General features: G+C 53.4%; 1 protein-coding gene across 7 annotated transcripts in view; it reads left to right on the forward strand.

Annotated features, from left to right (window-relative positions):
• The window catches only part of SQSTM1 (sequestosome 1), a 39,347-nt gene that overhangs the window by 8,046 nt on the left and 9,635 nt on the right, over positions 1-21,666 (forward strand). For 6 of the 7 annotated variants that reach the window (XM_078004048.1, XM_015141573.3, XM_015141574.3 and 3 more), the window contains 4 exons: positions 18,887-18,982; positions 19,789-20,018; positions 20,113-20,254; positions 21,047-21,127. In XM_078004048.1, the coding sequence (XP_077860174.1) occupies positions 18,934-18,982; positions 19,789-20,018; positions 20,113-20,254; positions 21,047-21,127 (502 nt within the window). In that variant the 5' untranslated portion in view covers positions 18,887-18,933. 7 annotated transcript variants of the gene reach the window in all.

The following is a 21,666-nucleotide window of genomic DNA, read 5'->3' on the forward strand; positions in this document are numbered from 1 at the left end:
ATTTTTTTTTTTGAGACGGAGTCTTGCTCTGTCACCCAGGCTGGAGTGCAGTGGCCGGATCTCAGCTCACTGCAAGCTCTGCCTCCCGGGTTCCCGCCATTCTCCTGCCTCAGCCTCCCGAGTAGCTGGGACTACAGGCGCCCGCCACCGCGCCCGGCTAGTTTTTTGTATTTTTAGTAGAGACGGGGTTTCACCGTGTTAGCCAGGATGGTCTCGATCTCCTGACCTCGTGATCCGCCCGCCTCGGCCTCCCAAAGTGCTGGGATTACAGGCTTGAGCCACCGCGCCCGGCCCATTTTTTATTTTTATGTATTTATTTTTGAGAGAGAGTCTTGCACTGTTGCCCCAGGCTGGAGTACAGTGGCATGATCTCAGCTCACTGCAACCTCCGCCTCCTGTGTTCAAGTGATTCTCCTGCCTCTGCCTCCCCAGGAGCTGATATTACAGGCGCCCGCCACTACACCCAGCTGATTTTTGTATTTTTAGTAGAGACGGGGGTTTCACCATGATGGCCAGGCTGGTCTCGAACCCCTGACCTCATGATCCGCCCACCTCGGCCTCCCAGAGTGCTGCGATTACAGGCATGAGCAACCATGCCTGGCCTAATTTTTGCATTTTTAGTAGAGACAGGGCTTCACCATGTTGGCCAGGCTGGCCTCGAACTCCTGACCTCAGGTAATCCACCCACCTTGGCCTCCCAAAGTGCTGGGATTACAGGCATGAGCCACCGTGCCCAGCCAGATCAAATATTTTTTAAAGGGAAGACTTTTCAATTCACATGACTCTAATCTTTAAGAAATAAAAATAGCCTTAAAGATTATTGGCAAAAAGTGGATGTCATCAAAATATAAATAGGTGTACTAATAAATTATGCAGGTTAGACTGGACACCGTGGCTCACACATGTAATCCCAGCACTTTGGGAGGCCGAGGCGGGCAGATCACAAGGTTAGGAGTTCGAGACCAGCCTGGCCAACATGGTGAAACTGTGTCTCTACTAAAAATACAAAAATTAGCTGGGCGTGATGGCAGGTGCCTGTAGTCCCAGCTTCTCAGGAGGCTGAGACAGGAAAATCTCTTGAACCCGGGAGGCAGAGGTTGCAGTGAGCCGAGATCGCCACACTGCACTCTAGCCTGGGCGACAGAGCAAGACTCAGTCTCAAAAAAAATAAAACATAAAAATAATAAAATAATTATTCAGGTTAGGTACTAGCTTGCTAAATGTTTGAAGGTTATGAACTGCCTTTTGGGTTTTGAGAACTATTTGACTTGCTGCTTCCCAGTTGGTGGCCTGGGGACACATGGAACTAACCACACCCTTAATTATGCTGGAAGGAGTCAAACCTTGGCTGCACCTAGCATTTAATAAAACAATTTACCAGGTTTTGGCCAGGCTTGGTGGCTCATGCCTGTAATCCCAGCACTTTGGGAGGCCGAGGCGGGCAGATCACTTGAGGCCAGGAGTTCAAGACCAGCCTGGCCAACATGGAGAAGTCCGCATCTCTACTGAAAACACAAAAATTAGCCAGACATGGTGGTGCACACTTGTAATCATAGCTACTTGGGAGGCTGCGGCAGGATAATTGCTTGAACCTAGGAGGCAGAAGTTGTAGTGAACCAAGATCGTGCCACTTCACTCCAGCCTGGAGGACAGAGTGAAACGCTGACTCAAAAAAAAAAAAAAAAAAAAAAACTTACCAGTTTTTTGTTTGTTTGTTTATTTTTATTTTTTGTTTTTGAGAGGACATCTCGCTCTGTCGCCAAGGCTGGAGTGCAGTGGCACAATCTCGGCTCCCTGTAACCTCTGCCTCCCAGGTTCAAGCAATTCTCCTGTCTCAGCCTCCTAAGTAGCTGGGATTATAGGCAAGTGCCACCACACCTGACTAATTTTGTGTTTTTAGTAGAGATGGGGTTTCACCATGTTGGCCTGGCTGGTCTTGAACTCCTGACCTTGTGATCCACCCACCTCAGCCTCCCAGTCTGCTGGGATTACAGGCATGAGCCACTGCTCCTGGCCCAGGTTTTACATTAAAGTTAAAATTACTAAGAGTGGCTGGATGCAGTCACTCATGCCTGTAATCCCAGCACTTTGGGAGACTGAGGCGGGCAGGTCACTTGAGGTCAGCAGTTTGAGACCAGCCTGGCCAAAATTATGAAACCCATCTCTACTAAAAATACGAAAATTAGCCGGGCTTTGTGGTGCATACCTGTAGTCCCAGCCACTTGGGAGGCAGAGGCAAGACAATCACTTGAATCCGGGAGGTGGAGGTTGCAGTGAGCCAAGACTGCACCATTGCACTCCAGCCTGGGCAACAGAACAAGATTTAAAAAAAAAATTGCTAGGAGTTATCATTTTAATATGTAATTGAAAATACTGAAAATAGATATACATGTGAGACGTGTAAGACCAATAATATGTATTTTTTTTAGTAAATGATTATAAAAAAGCATAATGGCCGGGCACGGTGGCTCACGCCTGTAACCCCAGCACTTTGGGAGGCCGAGACGGGCGGATCATGAGGTCAGGAGATCGAGACCATCCTGGCTAACACGGTGAAACCCCGTCTCTACTAAAAAAATACAAAAAAAAAAATTAGCCAGGCGCGGTGGCGGGCCCCTGTAGTCCCAGCTATACGGGAGGCTGAGGCAAGAGAATGGCTTGAACCTGGGAGGCGGAGCTTGCAGTGAGTGGAGATCGCGCCACTGCACTCCAGCCTGGGCAACAAGGCAAGACTCCGTCTCAAAAAAAAAAAAAAAAAAGCATAAAAATATAAAATTTTGTGTGGGGGAAAGGAAAGATCAGATTGTGACTGTGTCTGTGTAGAAAAAGGAAGACATAAAGAAACTCCATTTTGATCTGTACTAAGAAAAATTGTTCTGCTTTGAGATGCTGTTAATCTGTAACTTTTGTCCCAACCCTGTGCTGACAAAAACATGTGCTGTATTGACTCAAGGTTTAATGGATCTGGGGCTGTGCAGGATGTGCTTTGTTAAAAATGTTCCTGCAGGCAGTATGCTTGGTGGAAGTCATCGCCATTCTCCATTCTCTATTAACCAGAGACACAATGCACTGCGGAAGGCCGCAGGGACCCCTGCCCAAGAAATTCTTGCCTGGGTATCGTCCAGATTTCTCCCCACTGAGACAGCCTGAGATATGGCCTTGTGGGAAGGGAAAGACCTTACAGCCCCGCAGCCCGACACCCGTAAAGGGTCTGTGCTGAAGAGGGTTAGTGAAAGAGGAAGGCCTCTGTGCTGTTGAGATAAAAGGAAGGCATCTGCCACCTGCATGTCTCCGGGAATGGAATGACTCGGTGTAAAACTGACCATACTTACTCTATTCTGAGATAGGAAAAAACTGCCTTATGGCCAGAGGCGAGACATCATGGTGGCAATACTGCTCTGTTACTCTTTACTGCACTGAGATGTTTATGTAAAGTTAAACATAAATCTAGCCTACGTACACATCCAGGCACAGCACCTTTCCTTAAACTTATTTATGACACAGAGTCTTTTGCTTACATGTTTTTCTGCTGACCCTCTCCCCACCTTCACCGTATAGTTATGCCACATTTTCCCCGCCGAGATAGTAAAGATAGTGATCAGTAAATACTGAGGGAATTCAGAGACCAGCGCTGGTGCAGGTCCTCACTTGCTGAGTGCCGTTCCCCTGGGCCCACTTTTCTTCCTCTATACTTTGTCTCCGTGTCTTATTTCTTTTCTCAGTCTCTCGTCTCCACCTTGCGAGAAATACCCATGGGTGTGGAGCGGCAGGCCCCCTTCAGTTTTGCCTAGGGTTAAAGGATTATTTTAAATTAGATAAGATAAAGCTAAAAGTTCAAACAAGTGGTATAAGGATTGTAAAAATTAATCTTGCAAAATTCCATGTGTGAACATATTGCCTAAGTATTATATGGTTTTTCTGTAAATTGAGCAATAAAAGAAAAGCACAACAAGGTATTCTTTGGGCACTGATCTGCTCTGTGGCAAAATTTGTTAAGTGTTATAAAAGGTTTTTGCTTCCTGGCCGGCTGCAGTGGCTCACGCCTGTTGTAATCCCAGCACTTTGGGAGGATGAGGTGGGTGGCTCACCTGAGGTCAGGAGTTCGAGACCAGCCTGACCAACATGGAGAAATCCTGTCTCTACTAAAAATACAAAACATTAGCCAGGCATGGTGGCACACGCCTGTAGTCCCAGCTACTCGGGAGGCTGAGGCAGGAGAATTGCTTGAACCCAGCAGGCGGAGGTTGTAGTGAGCACAGATCATGTCACTGAACTCCAGCCGGGGCAACAGAGCGAGACTCCATCTCAAAATAAATAAATAAAAATACAAAATTAGGCAGGTGTGGTGGCACATGCCTGTAATCCCAGCTACTCGGGAGGCTGAGGCGGGTGAATCACTTGAACTTGGCAGGCAGAGTTTGCAGTGAGCAGAGATCATGCCACTGCACTCCAGCCTGGGCAACAAGAGCGAAATTCCATCTCAAAAAAAAAAAAATAGGTTTTTCCTTCCTTAAGATTTGAGTCATTTTTGGCAAAATTAATAATTTATGGTAACCTGGAATTCTGTTTTATAAGGTCAAGTGTTTTAAACCTCTAACATTTAACAGGCTTCCCTAAATCAAACTTGAGTTTCAAAATATTCTTAATAATTGAGTAAGGTGACCAGGCACGGTGGCTCACACATGTAATCCCAGCACTTTGGGAGGCTGAGGCAGGTGGATCACTTGAACCTGGGAGGTCAGGACCAGCCTGGCCAAGATGGTGAAACCCCATCTCTACTAAAAATACAAAAAAATTAGCCGGGCATGGTAGCAGGCACCTGTAATCCCAGCTACTCAGGAGGCTGAGGCAGAGAATTGCTTGAACCCAGGAGGCAGAGATTGTAGTGAGCTGAAATCGCGCCACTGTACTCCAGCCTGGGTGACAGAACGAGACTCTGTCTCAAAAATAAAATAATAATAACTGAATAAGGTATACTCCTGTGAACTAAATTTGGAGCATGTTTGTTTCTTTCTGCCCAGCTCCTCTAGAATTTGGAAACCATCTGTGAATATTCTTAACTTATGGCAATATAGTTGTTTGCATTAGTGCAATAAGAATCCATTTTTCTTTTGCAACAGGACACAATTGGAGAAACTGGCTGTTTTACCAAGGCTTTGACTGGAAGGATATACTTCCTTTTGTGTCAAGCTCAACTTGTAGATCCAATAAAAGCCCCTTGGGGGTAAAAAACTGGCCTCATACCCTCATCTACACAGTCCCTGTACATGGTTCCTGACCTGTGGTCAGTAAAGAATGTCACTTTCTAACAGGCCCAGGAGCCCCAAGTTTATCTTGGGTCTTTAAGAGGAGAGGATCACCCAACTCACAGGTATTTAAGGATACAAACCCATGGCTGGACTCAGTTTTAAAAGGTCTTATCTGAGATTCCTTGTGGAACAGAGTTCCATCAAAGCCAACCTAAAAGGCCTCTGTAGAAATAGTTATTCTTGTTCATGTGAATCAACCAGCAATCTCTGGCTGTAGCTCAGAAAGAACAAAAGGGATAGTTCATGTGAAAATCTGGATCAGTATTCTAGTTCTAAGCAATTATCCTGCAATTCCTGCCAGGTGATGGGAGTAAATAAGATGCCCATCACCTGGAGGTTTCCTTTTTGGGAAAATAAGACCAGGGGAGCTAACCAAAGCCAAGCACCAGGCACCCAAATCTTAACAAGCATAACTATAGCCACCAGTTTTCTGGGCATGACATCCTTTTCTCTCCCTTGTTGGAGGAGGACTCAATTCCACAGCTTCACCTTAACATTCCGCTTATGATAAGGAGTCCACGCAACCGCCCCCCGCCCCCTAGACACATTTCTGTCCCAAACTCAATTCCAAGCTTTGGGTCAAAGCCCTGGGAAAGAAATCTTGATCAAAGGGATCCAGAGGCACACAATAACAGAGGCTAAAGGACACAGAGCACACGGGCATGGTTAATTCCTGACTATTAAGCCAAGCCCCCCATTTCATGGGTAAGGGTCATGCTGATGGTATTCATGGCTTAAATGAGGTCTAGGGAACTCCAAGGTGGGATAGAGACACAGGTGAGACTGAATAATTCCTATTCTCAAGGCCCTCCCTGCTTCATGGGTGCAAGCCTCTGGCACCCATGGGTGGCACCTGCCAAGGTCGCCAGGACTCGGGGATGCAAGGACGGAAGAGAGAGGACGCTCTTCTCTCCCTCATGTACCCTGGGTATTTGCTAGGAAGAGAAGGGAACCAGGGATGCCTGTTCCCCTCTTTTTTTTTTTTTTTTTTTTTGAGACAGAGTCTTGCTCTCACCCAGGCTGGAGTGCAGTGGCGCGATCTCAGCTCACTGCCAGCTCCGCCTCCCGGGTTCACACCATTCTCCTGCCTCAGCCTCCCGAGTAGCTGGGACCACAGGCGCCTGTCACCACGCCTGGCTAATTTTTTGTATTTTTAGTAGAGACGGGGTTTCACCATGTTAGCCAGAATGGTCTCGATCTCCTGACCTCGTGATCCGCCTGCCTCGGCCTCCCAAAGTGCTGGGATTACAGGTGTGAGCCACCGCGCCCGGCTGCTCCCCTCTTTCTAGATGGGTAGCCATTCATCTTCAGTCTGTACCCCTTTTGAATGCATCCTGAATCCCTGGGACTCCTTTGAAAAAACGCCATCATTTTTCCTTTCTCCTCCTCTGTCCTCTCTTCACTGATAGGTAATTGTAATCTCTGTACTGTGGGACACTCCCCACAGATGCATCCTCCAAACTGGGAAAAGTTAATTTCCCAAACCTTAAATTGGTTGGCTTAGGATTGGGTTCGGGAAGGGAACCCAGAACCCCAACATGCTGGCAAAAGGGGAAAGTTTTTACCAGCCGGGCTTTGGCCTCCCTCCTCCCATGCAAACTGGTAAAAGGCTGAGGCAAAAGGATCCCTTGAGCCCAGGAGTTCAAGACCAGCCTGAGCAACATAGTGAGACCCTGTCTCTACAAAAAACAGAATAAAACCCCAAAATACAAAAAAAAAAATTAGCCAGGCATAGTGGTATATGCCTGTGTAGTCCCAACTACTTGGGCGGCTGAGGTGGGAGGATCGCTTGATCCCAGGAGGTTGAGGCTCCAGTGAGCCAAGATCATGCCATTGCACTCAAGCCTGGGCAACAGAGTGAGACCCTGTCTCAAAATACACACACACACACATAAAAGTGCGTTGATTTAAGGAAAAATATTAAAAGTATTAAACCAGTAAAAATGAAGGAAATGGTCTATTGGTGACCAAGTTTGGGAAGCTCTTTTGAGTCCCCTCCCCCTCTACACTCAGTGGCTTCAGGGTAGGAAGATCTGGGATGAGGTGGGGTGAACCTGGTGTCCCAGCACCATGACCCTTGATCCTGACCCTGGCTGTAACCTCTCCACCCCACCTTTCTCCCTTTGAAACAGGGACCCGCATTGTCTGGCTCTCTTCCCATTTTCTGCTGCTCTCTGGGCCTGCCTGCAGCCCAGACTCCCTCAGGCACTTCCAGACAGGTGAGTTCTGCCTGTCACCCTGTGCTAGGAGTGTGCCTGAGGACTGCCACTGCCTACAGCCAAACGGAGCACAAAAGTCCAGTTGCTGTCCAAACCCTAGCCCGGGGGCCTTGCCTTTGTTCTTACCACATGATGTAAGTGCCTATTTGTTTTGGGATTACTTGCCAACCCTCAGCCCACTTTGTCTTCCTGAATATTTTCTGGGACAGCCCTTGGAGGTGTCCACTCCTTCCGTTCTTAGCCTGTGGTCCAGGGACCCAGAATTGGGGAGGTCCAGGAGCTAATACTTGGTATGTCCTTCAGTTATGAATGGAAGTAGCAAAATCCACCAGAATTAACAGTAGCTCTGACTGTCAAGACAGAAATCAGTAGGTGTTGCAGACACCTCAAAATAGTGGTTCCACTCACAGCAGTAACTTCAGATTTCTGGTACTTATTTGTCCTGCCTCTAGATCTCATAATTTAATGAGTTTATTAATAAAGAATCATGGCTGGGTACAGTGGCTCAGGCCTATAATCCCAGCACTCTGGGAGTCCTAGGCAGGAGGATCACTTGAGTCCAGGAGTTCGAGACCAGCCTGGGCAACATGGCAAAACCCTGGCTCTACAAAAACTAGCCTGTAGTCCTGCTACTCTGGAGGCTTGAGGCTGGGAAGCAGAGGTTGCAGTGAGCCATGTTTGTGTCACTGCACTCCAGCCTGGGCGACAGAGTGAGACCCTGTCTCAGAAAAAAAAAAAGGCCGGGCGCGGTGGCTCAAGCCTGTAATCCCAGCACTTTGGGAGGCCGAGGCGGGCGGATCACGAGGTCAGGAGATCAAGACCATCCTGGGTAACACGGTGAAACCCCGTCTCTACTAAAAAAATACAAAAAACTAGCCGGGCGAGGTGGCGGGCGCCTGTAGTCCCAGCTACTCGGGAGGCTGAGGCAGGAGAATGGTGTAAATCCGGGAGGCGGAGCTTGCAGTGAGCTGAGATCCGGCCACTGCACTCCAGCCTGGGTGGCAGAGCCAGACTCCGTCTCAAAAAAAAAAAAGAAAAAAAAAAAAAAAAAGGCTGGGCACAGTGGCTCACACCTGTAATCCCAGCACTTTGGGAGGCCAAGGCAGGTGGATCACCAGGTCAGGAGTTCGAGACCAGCCTAGCCAAGATGGTGAAACCCCATCTCTACTAAAAATAGAAAAATTAGCCAGGCATGGTGGTGGGCACCTGCAATCCCAGCTACTTGGGAGACTGAGGGAGGAGAGTCGATTGAATCCGGGAGGCAGAGCTTGCAGTGAGCCGAGATCAGGCCACTGCACTCTAGGCTGGGCGACAGAGCAAGACTCCATCTCAATAATAATAATAATCAGGTGTTTCTATATCACAAATGTGTGTGTGTTTTTATTTTTTCAACCTAAATGTTCTTTAATGGTAGACTGGATAAAGAAAACGTGGTACATATATACCACGGTATACTATGCAGCCATAAAAAAGAACAAGATTATGTCTTTTGCAGGAACATAGATGGAGCTGGGCGCCATTATTCTTAGCAAACTAATGCAGGAATAGAAAAGCAAATACTACATGTTCTCACTTATAAGCTGGAGCTGAATGGTGAGAACACATGGACACAAAGAGGGGAGCAACAGACATTGGGGCCCATTGAAGGTGGAGGACGGAAGCAGGGAGAGGAGCAGGAAAAATAATAATGGGCACCAGGCTTCATACCTGGGTGATAAAATAGTGTGTACAACAAACTCCCACGACACAAGTTTACCAGAATAACAACCTGCTTATGTACCCCAAATTTAAAATAAACATTAAGAAGAATAATTTCTTTTTAAAAAATTGTTAAATTTATAAATACTGGAATCTCCAATATTAGACAGTCATTTCAAACAACACTAATTTCAGATGATCCCTTTTATTTAGATGCCATGCATCTCTTTGTTTTGATCTAAAGTCACTGTCTTATATTAGCCTACTTTTTTTTATTTTCGAGACGGAGTCTTGCTCTTGTCGCCCAGGCTGGAGTGCAGTGGCGCGATCTCAGCTCACTGCAAGCTCCACCTCCTGGGTTCACGCCATTCTCCTGCCTCGACCTCCTGAGTAGCTAGGACTACAGGCGTCCGCCACCACGCCCGGCTAATTTTTTGTATTTTTTGTATTTTTTTTTTTTTGAGACAGAGTCTTGCTCTGCCACCCAGGCTGGAGTGCAGTGGTGTGATCTTGGCTCACTGCAAGCTCCGCCTCCCGTGTTCATGCCATTCTCCTGCCTCAGCCTCCCAAGTAGCTGGGACCACAGGCACCCACCACCACGCCCGGCTAATATTTTTTTGGTATTTTTTAGTAGAGACGGGGTTTCACCATGTTAGCCAGGATGGTCTTGATCTCCTGACCTCATGATCCACCCGTCTCGGCCTCCCAAAGTGCTGGGATTACAGGCGTGAGCCACCGTGCCCAGCCAATTTTTTGTATTTTTAGTAGAGACGGGGTTTCACCATGTTAGCCAGGATGGTCTCGATCTCCTGACCTTGTGATCTGCCCGCCTTGGCCTCCCAAAGTGATCACAGGTGTGAGCTACCGCACCCAGCCAATATCAGCCTACTTTTTAAAAATTCTACTTAAAACATGTTTATAGTTTTAAAATAAATATATTGCCAGCTTGGAGAGACGTGGGGTACTTGTCTACACACATTCATTATCAATTCACTGCAAAGGCTGCTGCAGCCACCAGCGGAGTTCGTATGCCTCCCCTTGTGGGAGCCACTGATGCTTCATTTTTAACATCTCATCTATGTGTGCCCCATTCCAGGGCTTGGCCTTTGTTAGCATTTGAAGATACCGTTCTTGCCATCAGTCCTTCAGGGTAACTGCTGAAACTGCCTCCTTTCAGTGATTATGGCTTCTTTAGTCAAAGTAATTTTTTTTCTGGGTCCTGAGGATGTGGTTTGTGTATAAGTCTCTCATCTACTGAAACCATATTTTAAGTGAAATATTAGTAGATTTAAGTTCGGTTGTTTTCTCTATAGGATAAACTACAGAATATTCTAGCTCATGTGTTTTGGTTCTTGCTGTACCAATAAGCGACTTGCAGTTCCCACTCTGTGCAGAGAAGCCCATGCCCGTGCAACAATTCACTGGGATCTGTATGGCCAACACCAGGCCACACCATGCTCTGGTTCATAGAGCTTTTGGGTATTTGTGCAACTGTTGTAACAGTTTCTCACCGGTGGTCACAGACGTGCTCTGAAGTCCAGAGCTTGATGGTGTGGGCAGTCCAGGAGATGTCTGGGCACGCAGGGGAAAATGAGGCAAAGAGACTATACCTGCCCCACTGCACCCCCAGCTTCGCAGCAGGCAGGCGCCATCGGCCTCACGTGAAGGACATCCCAACCCCCTCTTCCGCCTCTTACTACAATGTAAACTTGCAACTGTTTAGAGGAGGGGTCCCAACTCCCCAGACAGCATGCCTGTACTGGACCCTGGCCTGTTAGTGACCATTTCTGGCTTGCATTGTGACCATGACTGCCATCAGGAACCCTAGAGCAGGCCGGGTATGGCAGCTCACAATCCCAGTACTTTGGGAGGCTGAGGTGGGTGGATAACTTGAGGCCAAGAGTTCAAGACCAGCCTGGCCAAATGGTGAAACCCCATCTCTACTAAAAATATAAAAATTAGCGGGATGTGGTGATGGGCACCTGTAATCCCAGCTACTTGGGAGGCTGAGGCACCGTAATTGCTTGAACTCAGGAGGTGGAGGTTGCAGTGAGCAGAGATCAAGCCACTGTACTCCAGCCTGGGCAACAGAGCAAGACTCTGTCTTGAAAAAACAAAAAAGAAAGAAAGGAAAACCTGGTGCAGGTGTGGGGTGTACGGCATGGGTCACTACTCCTGGACACAACTGACCAAAACCACAGTCAACTGGCTTAAGCCGTTTGATAATCCAGCATTAGGCCAGCCTGGATCCAGGAGTCAGATACTGAGATCAAGCTTTGATCTGCTCAGGATTCCCCCCTCCCCAAGGCTCCTGCTTGCAGATGGCCCTAGTGTGCATTTCATCCACCAGCATGGGTCACATGTCAACCCTGACCCAGGGTGCTACAATGCTCTAGGTGGCCAAGCTTGGGTCGTAGGTTTACCTCACCCTACCTGTACGCAAAAGTACGTGGTGGCCTAACACAGGTGGGGACCCTGCTTGAATACCACCCTTTATCCACAGATGACCCCACGCCTTTATCCACAGATGACCCCACGCCTTCTGCTCCAGACCATCAGGGTTATAACACATGGGACACATGGGGCACACCCCACAAAGCTACCTGAGCCCACACAGGGCAGGGACAGGCACAGAACACAGTGGGTGCACAGGGACTCCAGGGAGGTTGAAGAGCTGAGTCTGGTCGGGAGGCTGAGGGGGAAGAGCGGGCACTGGGCTGTGGGTATGCAGAGGTGGAGGTGAGGGACTGCAGTAAGTACCCGCCCTGGGGTGCAGGCCCTGCTAGGAAGCCTTGGGAGCAAGAAGGGTTAGATCCTCAAAGTTAGATAATTCTTCCAGAAGGTTTTCTTTTCTTTGTTTTGTTTTTTTGAGACACCCAGGCTGGAGTGCAGTGGCACCATTCCAGCTCACTGCAACCTCCGCCTCTGAGGCTCAAGCGATTCTCTTGCCTCAGCCTCCCGACTAGCTGGGACTACAGGCACCTGCCACCACGCCCAGCTAATTTTTTGCATTTTTAGTAGAGACAGGGTTTCACTCTGTTGGCCAGGCTGGTCTCGAACTCCTGACCTCATGATCTGCCCACCTTGGCCTGCCAGTGCTGGGATTACAGGCGTGAGCCACTGCGCCCAGCCTCTTCCAGAAGGTTTTCGAGGGGAGCAAGTGGAGGGGAGGGAGAGGGCCATTGCTCCTGCTCTGGGGACAGCCCCTCCACGGGATCCCACACTCCTGGCCAATTCAGGATAGATGGGGTACCCCTGATGTAGCCTGTCACCGCTCTGTCTGGGGCTGGCGCTCCTAGAGAAGGCCATGCTGACCTCTCCCCCACCTCGCTCCAGATTCCTCTTGAGCTGCTTTTCCCACAGTCCCCCCAGGCCTCACTGAGGGCCTCCAGTCTTCGATGGGCTTGGGGCGCCTGGACCCTTCCGGGGTCACTTTGCCGTCTTCCCCCAGCCACCCTCCCTACTCCTTGTCGCCCCCTCCTGCCTTTTCAGGACCTTCCACACTCAGGCTAACCCTATGCTTTGGGGTACCCCAGCAATGCCCCTGGGTCTCCGGCCACCGGGTGACCGAGGAAGGGAGAGGCTGGCGAGGGGGCGGGGCCTTAGGTCCCAGCACAACCCTCCTCTCAGCCCCTCCCGCCGGCCACAGTGCGCGGGACAACGAGGCAGGGACCTCGAGAACACGGGGACTTGCAGGCCGGTGGCCCCGGGCAGGCCACTTCCGACGCGGGTGGGAGGCTTCCTGCCCGGGGCAGGGGAAGCGCCCGCGGGCGTGCTCGGTTGGGCCGGAGCCGCGCCGGGGGCCGGGACACGCCTGGGGGCAGCGCTGGCGTCGCCACTCGGGTGGGGCGGGCCGGGGTCGGGTCCAGTCTCCTCCCCACCGGCGGCCCATTTCCCGTCTTCCAGTGACCCCACGTCCCTTGCGCCGGAGCTGGAACCCCAGCAGGTTCTGCCCCGGGCCGCGCACGCTTTCTGGGGACCAGGGCTGTGGTTCCCGCTCCGCGTTGTGCGTTCAGACGCGGCCAGGCTTCGTCCTCCATCCCTCCCCGTTTTCCCCACTCCGGCCGGGCTTCCTCCTCCATCCCTCCCCCTTTTCCCCACTCCGCGGTTGGCGAGGGCCGCCCCCATGTGGCAATGTCCCCCCACATGGGCGACCCCTCGGTGCCCCTGAGGGCCCAGGGACTCGCCCCGTCCCCAGGCAGGCTATATTTGAAATTATTTGGAGAAATTCCGACAGTCAGGGGGATGTCTTTCTGTAGCTCTGGCCTTCCAGTAGGAGAGGGTCCCTGCGGTTCTCACGCCTGACAACTTGGCATCACCGAATTCTCTAACCATGTCAGTCCATGACTTGAACTCCTTTTCTTTCAGAAAGATCTTTGCGAACCCCTTTGGGCGTGCCCCCTCCCATGGCCCCAACACCTCTTGCCTGGGCTTTGGGCTTGTCTGAAAGGGCTAAAAGGGGGTGATGTCTGGCCTGGCGGGTGGCTCAGCCTGCAGTGCCAGCACTTTGGGAGGCCGAGGTGGACGGATCACTTGAGGTCAGGAGTTCAAGACCATCCTGGCCAACACAGTGAAACCTGTCTCTACTAAAAATACAAAAATTAGCAAGGCTTGGTTGCGGGCACCTGTAATCCTAGCTATTTGGGAGGCTGAGGCAGGAGCAGAAGAATTGCTTGAACCTGGGAGGCAAAGGTTGCAGTGAGCCAGGATCATGCCACTGCACTTCAGCCTGGGTGACAGAGTGAGACTGTCTCAAAAAAAAAAAAAAAAGAAAAAAAAAAAGTGATGTCCAGTGCCTGGGGATTTTTCCTAGGGAGTGGTCAAGGAAGGCCCCACTGAGGAGCGGACATTTAGGGTGGGAAGTTGCCTTGCAGGGCAGGAGGGGAAAGGGTTTCGGACCAGAGGGAGAGCCAGGGAAAGTCACCAGGTAGAATGAGCTGGCATGATTTGGAAGATGGTAGGGAGGGCTGAGTGGAAGCGAGTGGCTGCAGTGCACAAGGCCTGGAGGTCCCCTCACGGACCAGGACCTCCGTAGAGGACTCATCCCCTGGGCCTAGGGCTGGGCCTGGAGGCACTGTGTCCTCTGTGATTGTCAATCTCCCTAAAGATGGCCCAGAGCAGTGCAGCCTGAATCCCTCAGTGGCCCTGTCTCTGGCTGCCCCAGCACCCACGCGGACACTTGACTCCACACCCCAAAGAAAAGAAGGGAACCTGGGAATGCCACTGCCAAGGTATGGGATTATTTGGGAAGGGGGAAGGGGGAACTGAGGAGATGGTTACAACACGTGGGGCAGCAACAGACAGAACCAGACCACCCCTGTGGCCAACCGCCTGGTCTCCTGGGACCACTGGGCGCTTGGCTCAGGCCTCTCCTGCCCTCCCCACTCTTTCACCTCAGGCCGCCTGCAGTCTCTGCCCTGCCCTGACCCCCCAGCGTACAGCCCCAAAAGCATCTAAACAACGCGCACACTCATGGGCCATCCCCTGGTAAGGCAGCGCAAGTCCTCCCACTTCAGCCCCATTTGAAAGATGAGGAAATGAGAGGCTGGTCCATAGTGGGTCTCCAACTCAGCTGCCGAGCTTTCCCTGGGCATACACGCCGGGCCCTGGAGGGTGGGAAGGGGGCCCTGGAGGGCGGGAAGGGGGCCAATGGACGCGGGGAGCTTGCGGGGTGGGACTGCATTGGGAAAGGGGAAGGAGTCAGACGGGAGAAGGGGGACAGGGTCTGGTTGGCTCCGGCCGCTGCACGCTCTTCCTGCTCAGGGGACTCACAGTGACCCCGGAGCCACTGCCCAGCCCAGCCTCCAGGTAAGAGGTCACTGAGATGGGTGGCAGCAGGGGCCGGGGATCCCCCTATTACGACAGCAGTCATGGGACGCTGACTCACTGCCGGCCAGACCACCTGACCTCCGCGGCGGGAGGGAGGGCCCTGCCAGGGGGTTCCCGCCGCGGCTTGTTTACCTCCGGGAGGCCTCGGCCTCGCATGGGGGCAGGGCTGCCGCTGGGGCTGCAAGGCGTGCGGGGAAGGGCCTGAGCCGGGGTCTCCACCCCAGCTTCCCAAGGACACCACTTCTGTGCTTCCTTCTTCCCCACCCCCGAGTCTCTTCACCTGCCCCCAGCCCCCGCGGAAACTTCCCACGATCCCGAACGGGGCCAAATGGCGAGAAGGCAAAGGAGCTCCTTCTTGGGGGAGCTCAAAGCTATGTTCCCAGAGCCAGAGGGCTTTCCTTGTGTTCCTCACCCTGCTCAGACTGAGCCATAGCCAGGGGCTGGGGCAGGAAGGCCGGCCCTCGGCGGGGGCCACGTGGCTCTCAGGCGCCTGGGCTGCTGACTCACGCTTGGCCAGCACCTGTCTGTAGGCCGCAGCCTCTGCCAGCACGCCCCTCTGTGTCCCCTGCCCCTGTCTGCAAGGCCGGCTCCAGCAGGCCCTGGGGCACTTTCCACTGTCCCCCTCTGGATGCAGGGAGAGGCCTGAGCCCTCCCCACAGAGGGTGCTGCTCTGGGCAGGGTGGAAGACTTGCCCGCGGCGGAGATCTCCCGGAAGGATCGTTCACACCTGTGGGCCAGCCCCTGCTGTGCACACACCCACACATCACCTGAGCACCTGACCGGCCCCAACCAGCCTCTCTTCCCTCGGTTTGGGTTTCCCCCGCTGGGACGTTTCTCCAACTCCTGCAAGCCCTAGCCTGAAATGGCATGAGTTGGACCCAGCAGGTCCTGACCTCCCACTCACAGGACCTTGCCTGGGAGGCTCCGGAGGGTGACCACCCGTCCTGCCCCTCTCCTTGCCCCAGTTCTGGCGGACAGTTACTTTGGTGGCATAAAGTAGAGTTTCTTCATTCCTAGCTGAGGAGGCTGTTGCCTGACCCCCTTGGCTGCCCACAAGGCCGACGGACCTGAGCCCCCACAGGGCCATGGGCACTGCCCGCTGAATTGAGGCACCCGTAAGGAGTCGCTTGGGCCACAGTGCACATTTGGCGACCACTGACACTCAGGAGACCTTAGGTGGTCCTCAGCACCTCTCAGCTCCACTCCTATTACACTGGGAACTTCTCTGCTGCTCAGGCCAGAGTCGGGGTCCGTCCCTCAACCCAGTTAGGGGCCATCAGCGAGGGTGCCATGCGCTGTAAGAGGGCTGCCCCCGCTGGAGGCTGACCATGGCAGGGTCGGAACAGCACCCTGAGAGCCAGCTTGTTCTGGCCAGCAGTGCCCACTGGGCGACCTAGCAGCCTCCTGATATGGGGGCTGTGTCAGCTCTCCCTGCACTGGGTACCCCCAACGGAGGATATTGCTGAGTCATGACCAGGCCCAAGCCTGGGAGGGGCGAGGGGCTGGACAGTCCCCTGATCCCAGGTGCAGAGGCTTTAGCCCAGGCCTATGTGAGTGCCAGGGCCGGTTTCTTGGGGTCCTTGGTGCACTGGGGTAGTGAAGAGAGGGGTCAGCAATGAGGGGCCGGGAGACCTGGAGCGAGGGGTAGCGGGGAAGGGGTGAGTAGTGAAGGGGCCTCTGCAGGGCGGCTCTCGCGCCGCGACGGCCGTGGCTGAGGCTGGGAGGGCGCGACAGACTCCGCCCCCTCTCGAGGCGGGGCGGGGCCTCCGCGCTCGCTACAAAAGCCGCGCGTCGGCCGCGACCCGGACGGCCAGTTTTCCGCAGCTCGCCCTCACTATGGCGTCGCTCACCGTGAAGGCCTACCTGCTGGGCAAGGAGGACGCGGCGCGCGAGATCCGCCGCTTCAGCTTCTGCTTCAGCCCCGAGCCGGAGGCGGAAGCCGAGGACGCGGCAGGTCCGGGGCCCTGCGAGCGGCTGCTGAGCCGGGTGGCCGCCCTGTTCCCCGCGCTGCGGCCCGGCGGCTTCCAGGCGCACTACCGCGGTGAGCGGGCCGGGCAGGGCGGGGGCGGTGACGCAGGCCGGGTTCGGCCTCCTGCCGCGGGTGGCTGCCCTCCCGCTTCTCGGCGACGCCTGGTGGGCCGTGAGGGGTCTGCTCTGGCTGCTCCCTGGATGGCGGTGGCCTGCATGGGTCCCAGTTCGGCCTTGGGTGCCAGCCTGGTGACGGGAGTGGTGACCAAGGCCGGGACCCGCTGTTTAGCGGTGGTCCCTTGGGGCGGTGGAGCCCTGCGGGCCGGGGGCTCGAGCCTGCGAGCGTCAGACCCCCCACCCCCCGCGCCGTTGGGGGTTTTGGCCAGGACGCGCCGGGGCGAACTCTGGCTCTCCGCGGGAAGTGGGTGGTCAGGCGGGCACTCGGGTTACACTGACATCTTGCTGCGCCAGGTGGTGGGTTCAGATAATGGCCCGGAGGAGCCCGGGGAGCGCCGGCGGAGGGGAGGGAGTGACGCGGGTAAACAAGCGCGGGGGTGCGGGGGACTCGCGAGCGCGCGACAGCGCCTGGGAGGAGGGCACTGATTCCGGGAGGAACGCTCCAGGCCGGGTCGAGCGCAGAGGTTATCCCACTGGCAAGTGGAGAGAGGGACAGGACGAGAACGTTCTTCAGAAGTGTTGGTGTGGGCACAGAAGCCCAGCAACTGTTTCCTGCTGCGCTGGTGTGACCAGTGGCTGCTGGGGGTGGGGTTAGGGAGGTGGCCAAGGCCGGCCCCTGGGAGCGGGTAGTGCTAGGACCGCCCTCTGGAGTGCTGCCAGCCTGCCAGGCCCTCTCCTGTTCTTAAAAAAAAAAAATTGTGATACTGAGCTGTAACTGACATAAGGGTTCACCCATTTAGTGTACAAGTCAGTGGTTTTCACCATTTTCATAGGTTTGTGGACCATATTGAACCTGAGAGCTTTTCATCACCTTATAAACGCCATACGTACCTTTTATCACCCCCCATCCACATGCCCCCAGCAACCACTCACCTCCTTTCTGTATCTATTCCTCTTGCAATCCTGGGCATTTCATGTAAATAGAATCATACAATGGAGTCTTCTTTCACTTAGTGTAGTGTGTTCAATGTTGTGGCACACATCAGTACTTCGGTTTTTTTGGAGGAATAATATTCTGTTGTATGGATGGGCTGTGTTTTACCTGTTCATTAGTTGACAGACATTTGGGCTGTTTGCATCTTTGGGTGCCACACCTGTTCACACAGTGGATGGTGTGGTTTAGTCTGCACGGTTGTGCTTTAAAGCCCTGTGAGCTCACATGTATCTGTCACAGCTGGAGACTACATACAAATACATGATTTTTAGCTTTGTTAGGGAAGGAAGTAGACAGATGCCCTCGTCTCCTTTACTCCCAAGCCACTAGAAGTCTAAGGCCTTTGTGGGGCTGGGCCCCTCAGAAGCAGGTCACAGGCAGGGATCTCCCACAGTTGAAGATGGACATGGGCCTGGTCGGATGTGGAAGGAGGTGGCACGTTTCTGAAGAGGAAGCTGGCCCGAGTCTAAATAAGTGCAGCAGCCGAAGCTGCTGTTGCCCCTGTGGTCCAGGGCCCTCCACCCGCTGCGTGTGGCTGTGGTCCAGGGCCAGGTTGGAGCACTCACCTTCCAGGAGGTGCCAGAGCAAGGGGGCAGTCTTGCCTCTCACTCCTGCCCTCCGTTGCTCAAGTGGGTGTGCTCCAGTTTATAGCCCTGTGAGCGTCCCTTTCATACTGGTCTCAGCCCATTCCAGCAGCTTATGTCCAGCTGAGAACCTCTGGGTGCTCATGTGCTGTCTTTTAAACAATCTAGATGAGGACGGGGACTTGGTTGCCTTTTCCAGTGACGAGGAATTGACAATGGCCATGTCCTACGTGAAGGATGACATCTTCCGAATCTACATTAAAGGTAAGGGGCTGCCTGAAGCCAGCTCAGCGTGTACTCAGTTCCCTGCTGAGTGAAAAACAGGGCTTGATGTTCCACCAATGAAGGGGTCAGTAATTTGAGGGCTGTTTAAGACAGGGACGTAGGCCAGGTGTGGTGGCTCACGCCTGTAATCCCAGCACTTTGGGAGGCCGAGGCGGGCAGATCACCTGAGGTCAGGAGTTTAAGACCAGCCTGGCCAACATGGTGAAACCTTGTCTTTACTAAAAATACAAAAATTAGCTGGCTGTGGTGGCGTGTGCTTCTAGTCCCAGCTACTCAAGAGGCTGAGACCAGAATCGCTTAAACCTGGAGAGCAGAGGTTGCCGCGAGCCGAAATCACTCTGCACTCCACGACTGCAGATCACGACTGCACTCCAGCCTAGGTGACAGCGTGAGACTCTGTGTCAAAAAAAAAAAAAAAAGACATACTAAGTGCTGTGCCTGACCTGACCTGACCTGAGAAAGAGGAGTCCGTGTTCACCCTAGGTATGGGGTCTGCTGCCGCGGTGCTTGGGTGAAGAGCAAGGCCCAAGTCATGCAGCCCGGGCTCCTTGCTGCTGCTCTGCTGCCTGGGCCACGGTTCCCAGGTAACAGACACAGGGACTGGGAACCTCCTAGCAGGTTCTTGGTTGCTCTGCCGCCCTCACCTAAGCAGCTGAATTCTGTGTGGACTCCATGCTGGGGAGCAGTTCCAGGGGCCTTGCTGGCAGTGACAGCCCCACAGTGATGATAGAGGGGGAGCACTTTAGGGGGCCGCACCCTAGCAGCTCTCTCTGCCCTTCCTGCAGAGAAAAAAGAGTGCCGGCGGGACCACCGCCCACCGTGTGCTCAGGAGGCGCCCCGCAACATGGTGCACCCCAATGTGATCTGTGATGGCTGCAACGGGCCCGTGGTAGGAACCCGCTACAAGTGCAGCGTCTGTCCAGACTACGACTTGTGTAGCGTCTGTGAGGGAAAGGGCTTGCACCAGGGACACACCAAGCTCGCGTTCCCCAGCCCCTTCGGGCACCTGTCTGAGGTGAGCAGGCCCTCTGGGCAGGCCTGGGGTGGGCTCAGGGTGGCAGGAACCTTGACCCGCTCACTGCCTGCCCCTCTGCTAATTCCTCCCCCAGGGCTTCTCGCACAGCCGCTGGCTCCGGAAGCTGAAACACGGGCACTTCGGGTGGCCAGGATGGGAAATGGGCCCACCAGGAAACTGGAGCCCACGTCCACCTCGTGCAGGGGATGCCCGCCCTGGTCCCACGGTGGAATCAGGTGAGGCTTGCATTGGAACCGGCTTCTGAATGGTGACAGTAGTCAGGCAGCCTGTGCGCAGAGCCCTTGTGCAAAGCCTGTGTGCAAGGCAAGATACCTCCCCACCTTCCTGGTGTCCTACAATCGCACAAGAACCTGCAAAGTGGGGAGTATTCTCTGCATTTCCCAAACAGGGAAACTGAGGTGTGAGTGCCTGAAGCCACAAATTCACCTGCATAGCCCTTCCCCCTCAGGAGGCTGCCCTGTCCAGGTGCCGTGAGGTGCAGGCAGGGAGGCCCTTCCAGCCCAGAGTTTCTGATGCACTTTGTTCTCTTTTGTGATGGTTGTCGAAGATCAGAGCCCAAGTTTCTCAAGTCCTTTTAAACATAGTTGTAAGTTAAAGACTTACCCTTAGCTTTGTAGTCTAGATTTTTGGATTCTGATTTTATTAATGTTACTGTGTCCTGTGAATCACCCCACCCTCTGGGACAAAGATGGGGATGTTTGCTTGACTTTGAGTAAATATTTACTCAAGGATGTGATCAATATTCACAGTGTACCGAGCCTGAGCCTGTGTGGGGTTGCTGAGCACCAGGGTCGCAGATGAGGGGGAACGGCGTGCGAGAGAGGAGAGGCTCTCGGTGCAGGGCCAGGGGGTGCAGAGTGGGAGGGAGGAGAAGGGGGATGCTGAGTGGGCCCCTGGACAAGGCGTCTGGGTTAAAGGTCACCCAGGAACACAGGGACCTTGGCAAGAAGGTGACAGGTATCCAAGGCATTAAAGATATCTTTATCTTATCTTTGTAAAAATCAAAGCTGCTGGTCCATCGGAGGATCCCAGTGTGAATTTCCTGAAGAACGTGGGGGAGAGCGTGGCAGCCGCCCTTAGCCCTCTGGGTGAGTGCACCTCCTTGCCCAGCGCTTGCCTAACTCAGCCTGCACTTTGTCACTTTCACCGGGAATACCGCAGAGAAATGGGTAATTGACATGCCCTTGACACTGGTGAGGGTTTGTTGCCTCAAGTCAACCTTTACTAAATCCTGGACCACAGGCAACTCACTCACGGTTGAATTCCCTGACAGAATTCTCAAGCTTTCTACATGGAGTGAAGTAGAATCAGCATTTGGTTGGGACAGTCCCAGTGAGGCAGGGTCACCAGGGTCTGGCTGTAGGGCTTGCCTGTCACCTCTGACTGGCCTCCTTTGGGTGAACAATAGTCTGCATTTTCCCCTAAGCCAGGCCTTGGGATTTGGACTTTTGAGGACCTGGGTAGTAGTAGAGATGCTATTTATCTTTTCCTTCTTTTAGTTTACAACCCCCAAACCTTTCCAGTGCTTCTGGGCGCTGGGCCTGCATCAGAGCGGGGAGAAGGTGGAGGCAGGTACTCTGGGTGACAGCCAGTTCTGGTGCCTCAGGTTGCACAGTGGGTCTGCTGG

The sequence above is a fragment of the Macaca mulatta genome, chromosome 6 (genome assembly GCF_049350105.2).
Source record: "Macaca mulatta isolate MMU2019108-1 chromosome 6, T2T-MMU8v2.0, whole genome shotgun sequence".
Classification (NCBI taxonomy): domain Eukaryota; kingdom Metazoa; phylum Chordata; class Mammalia; order Primates; family Cercopithecidae; genus Macaca; species Macaca mulatta.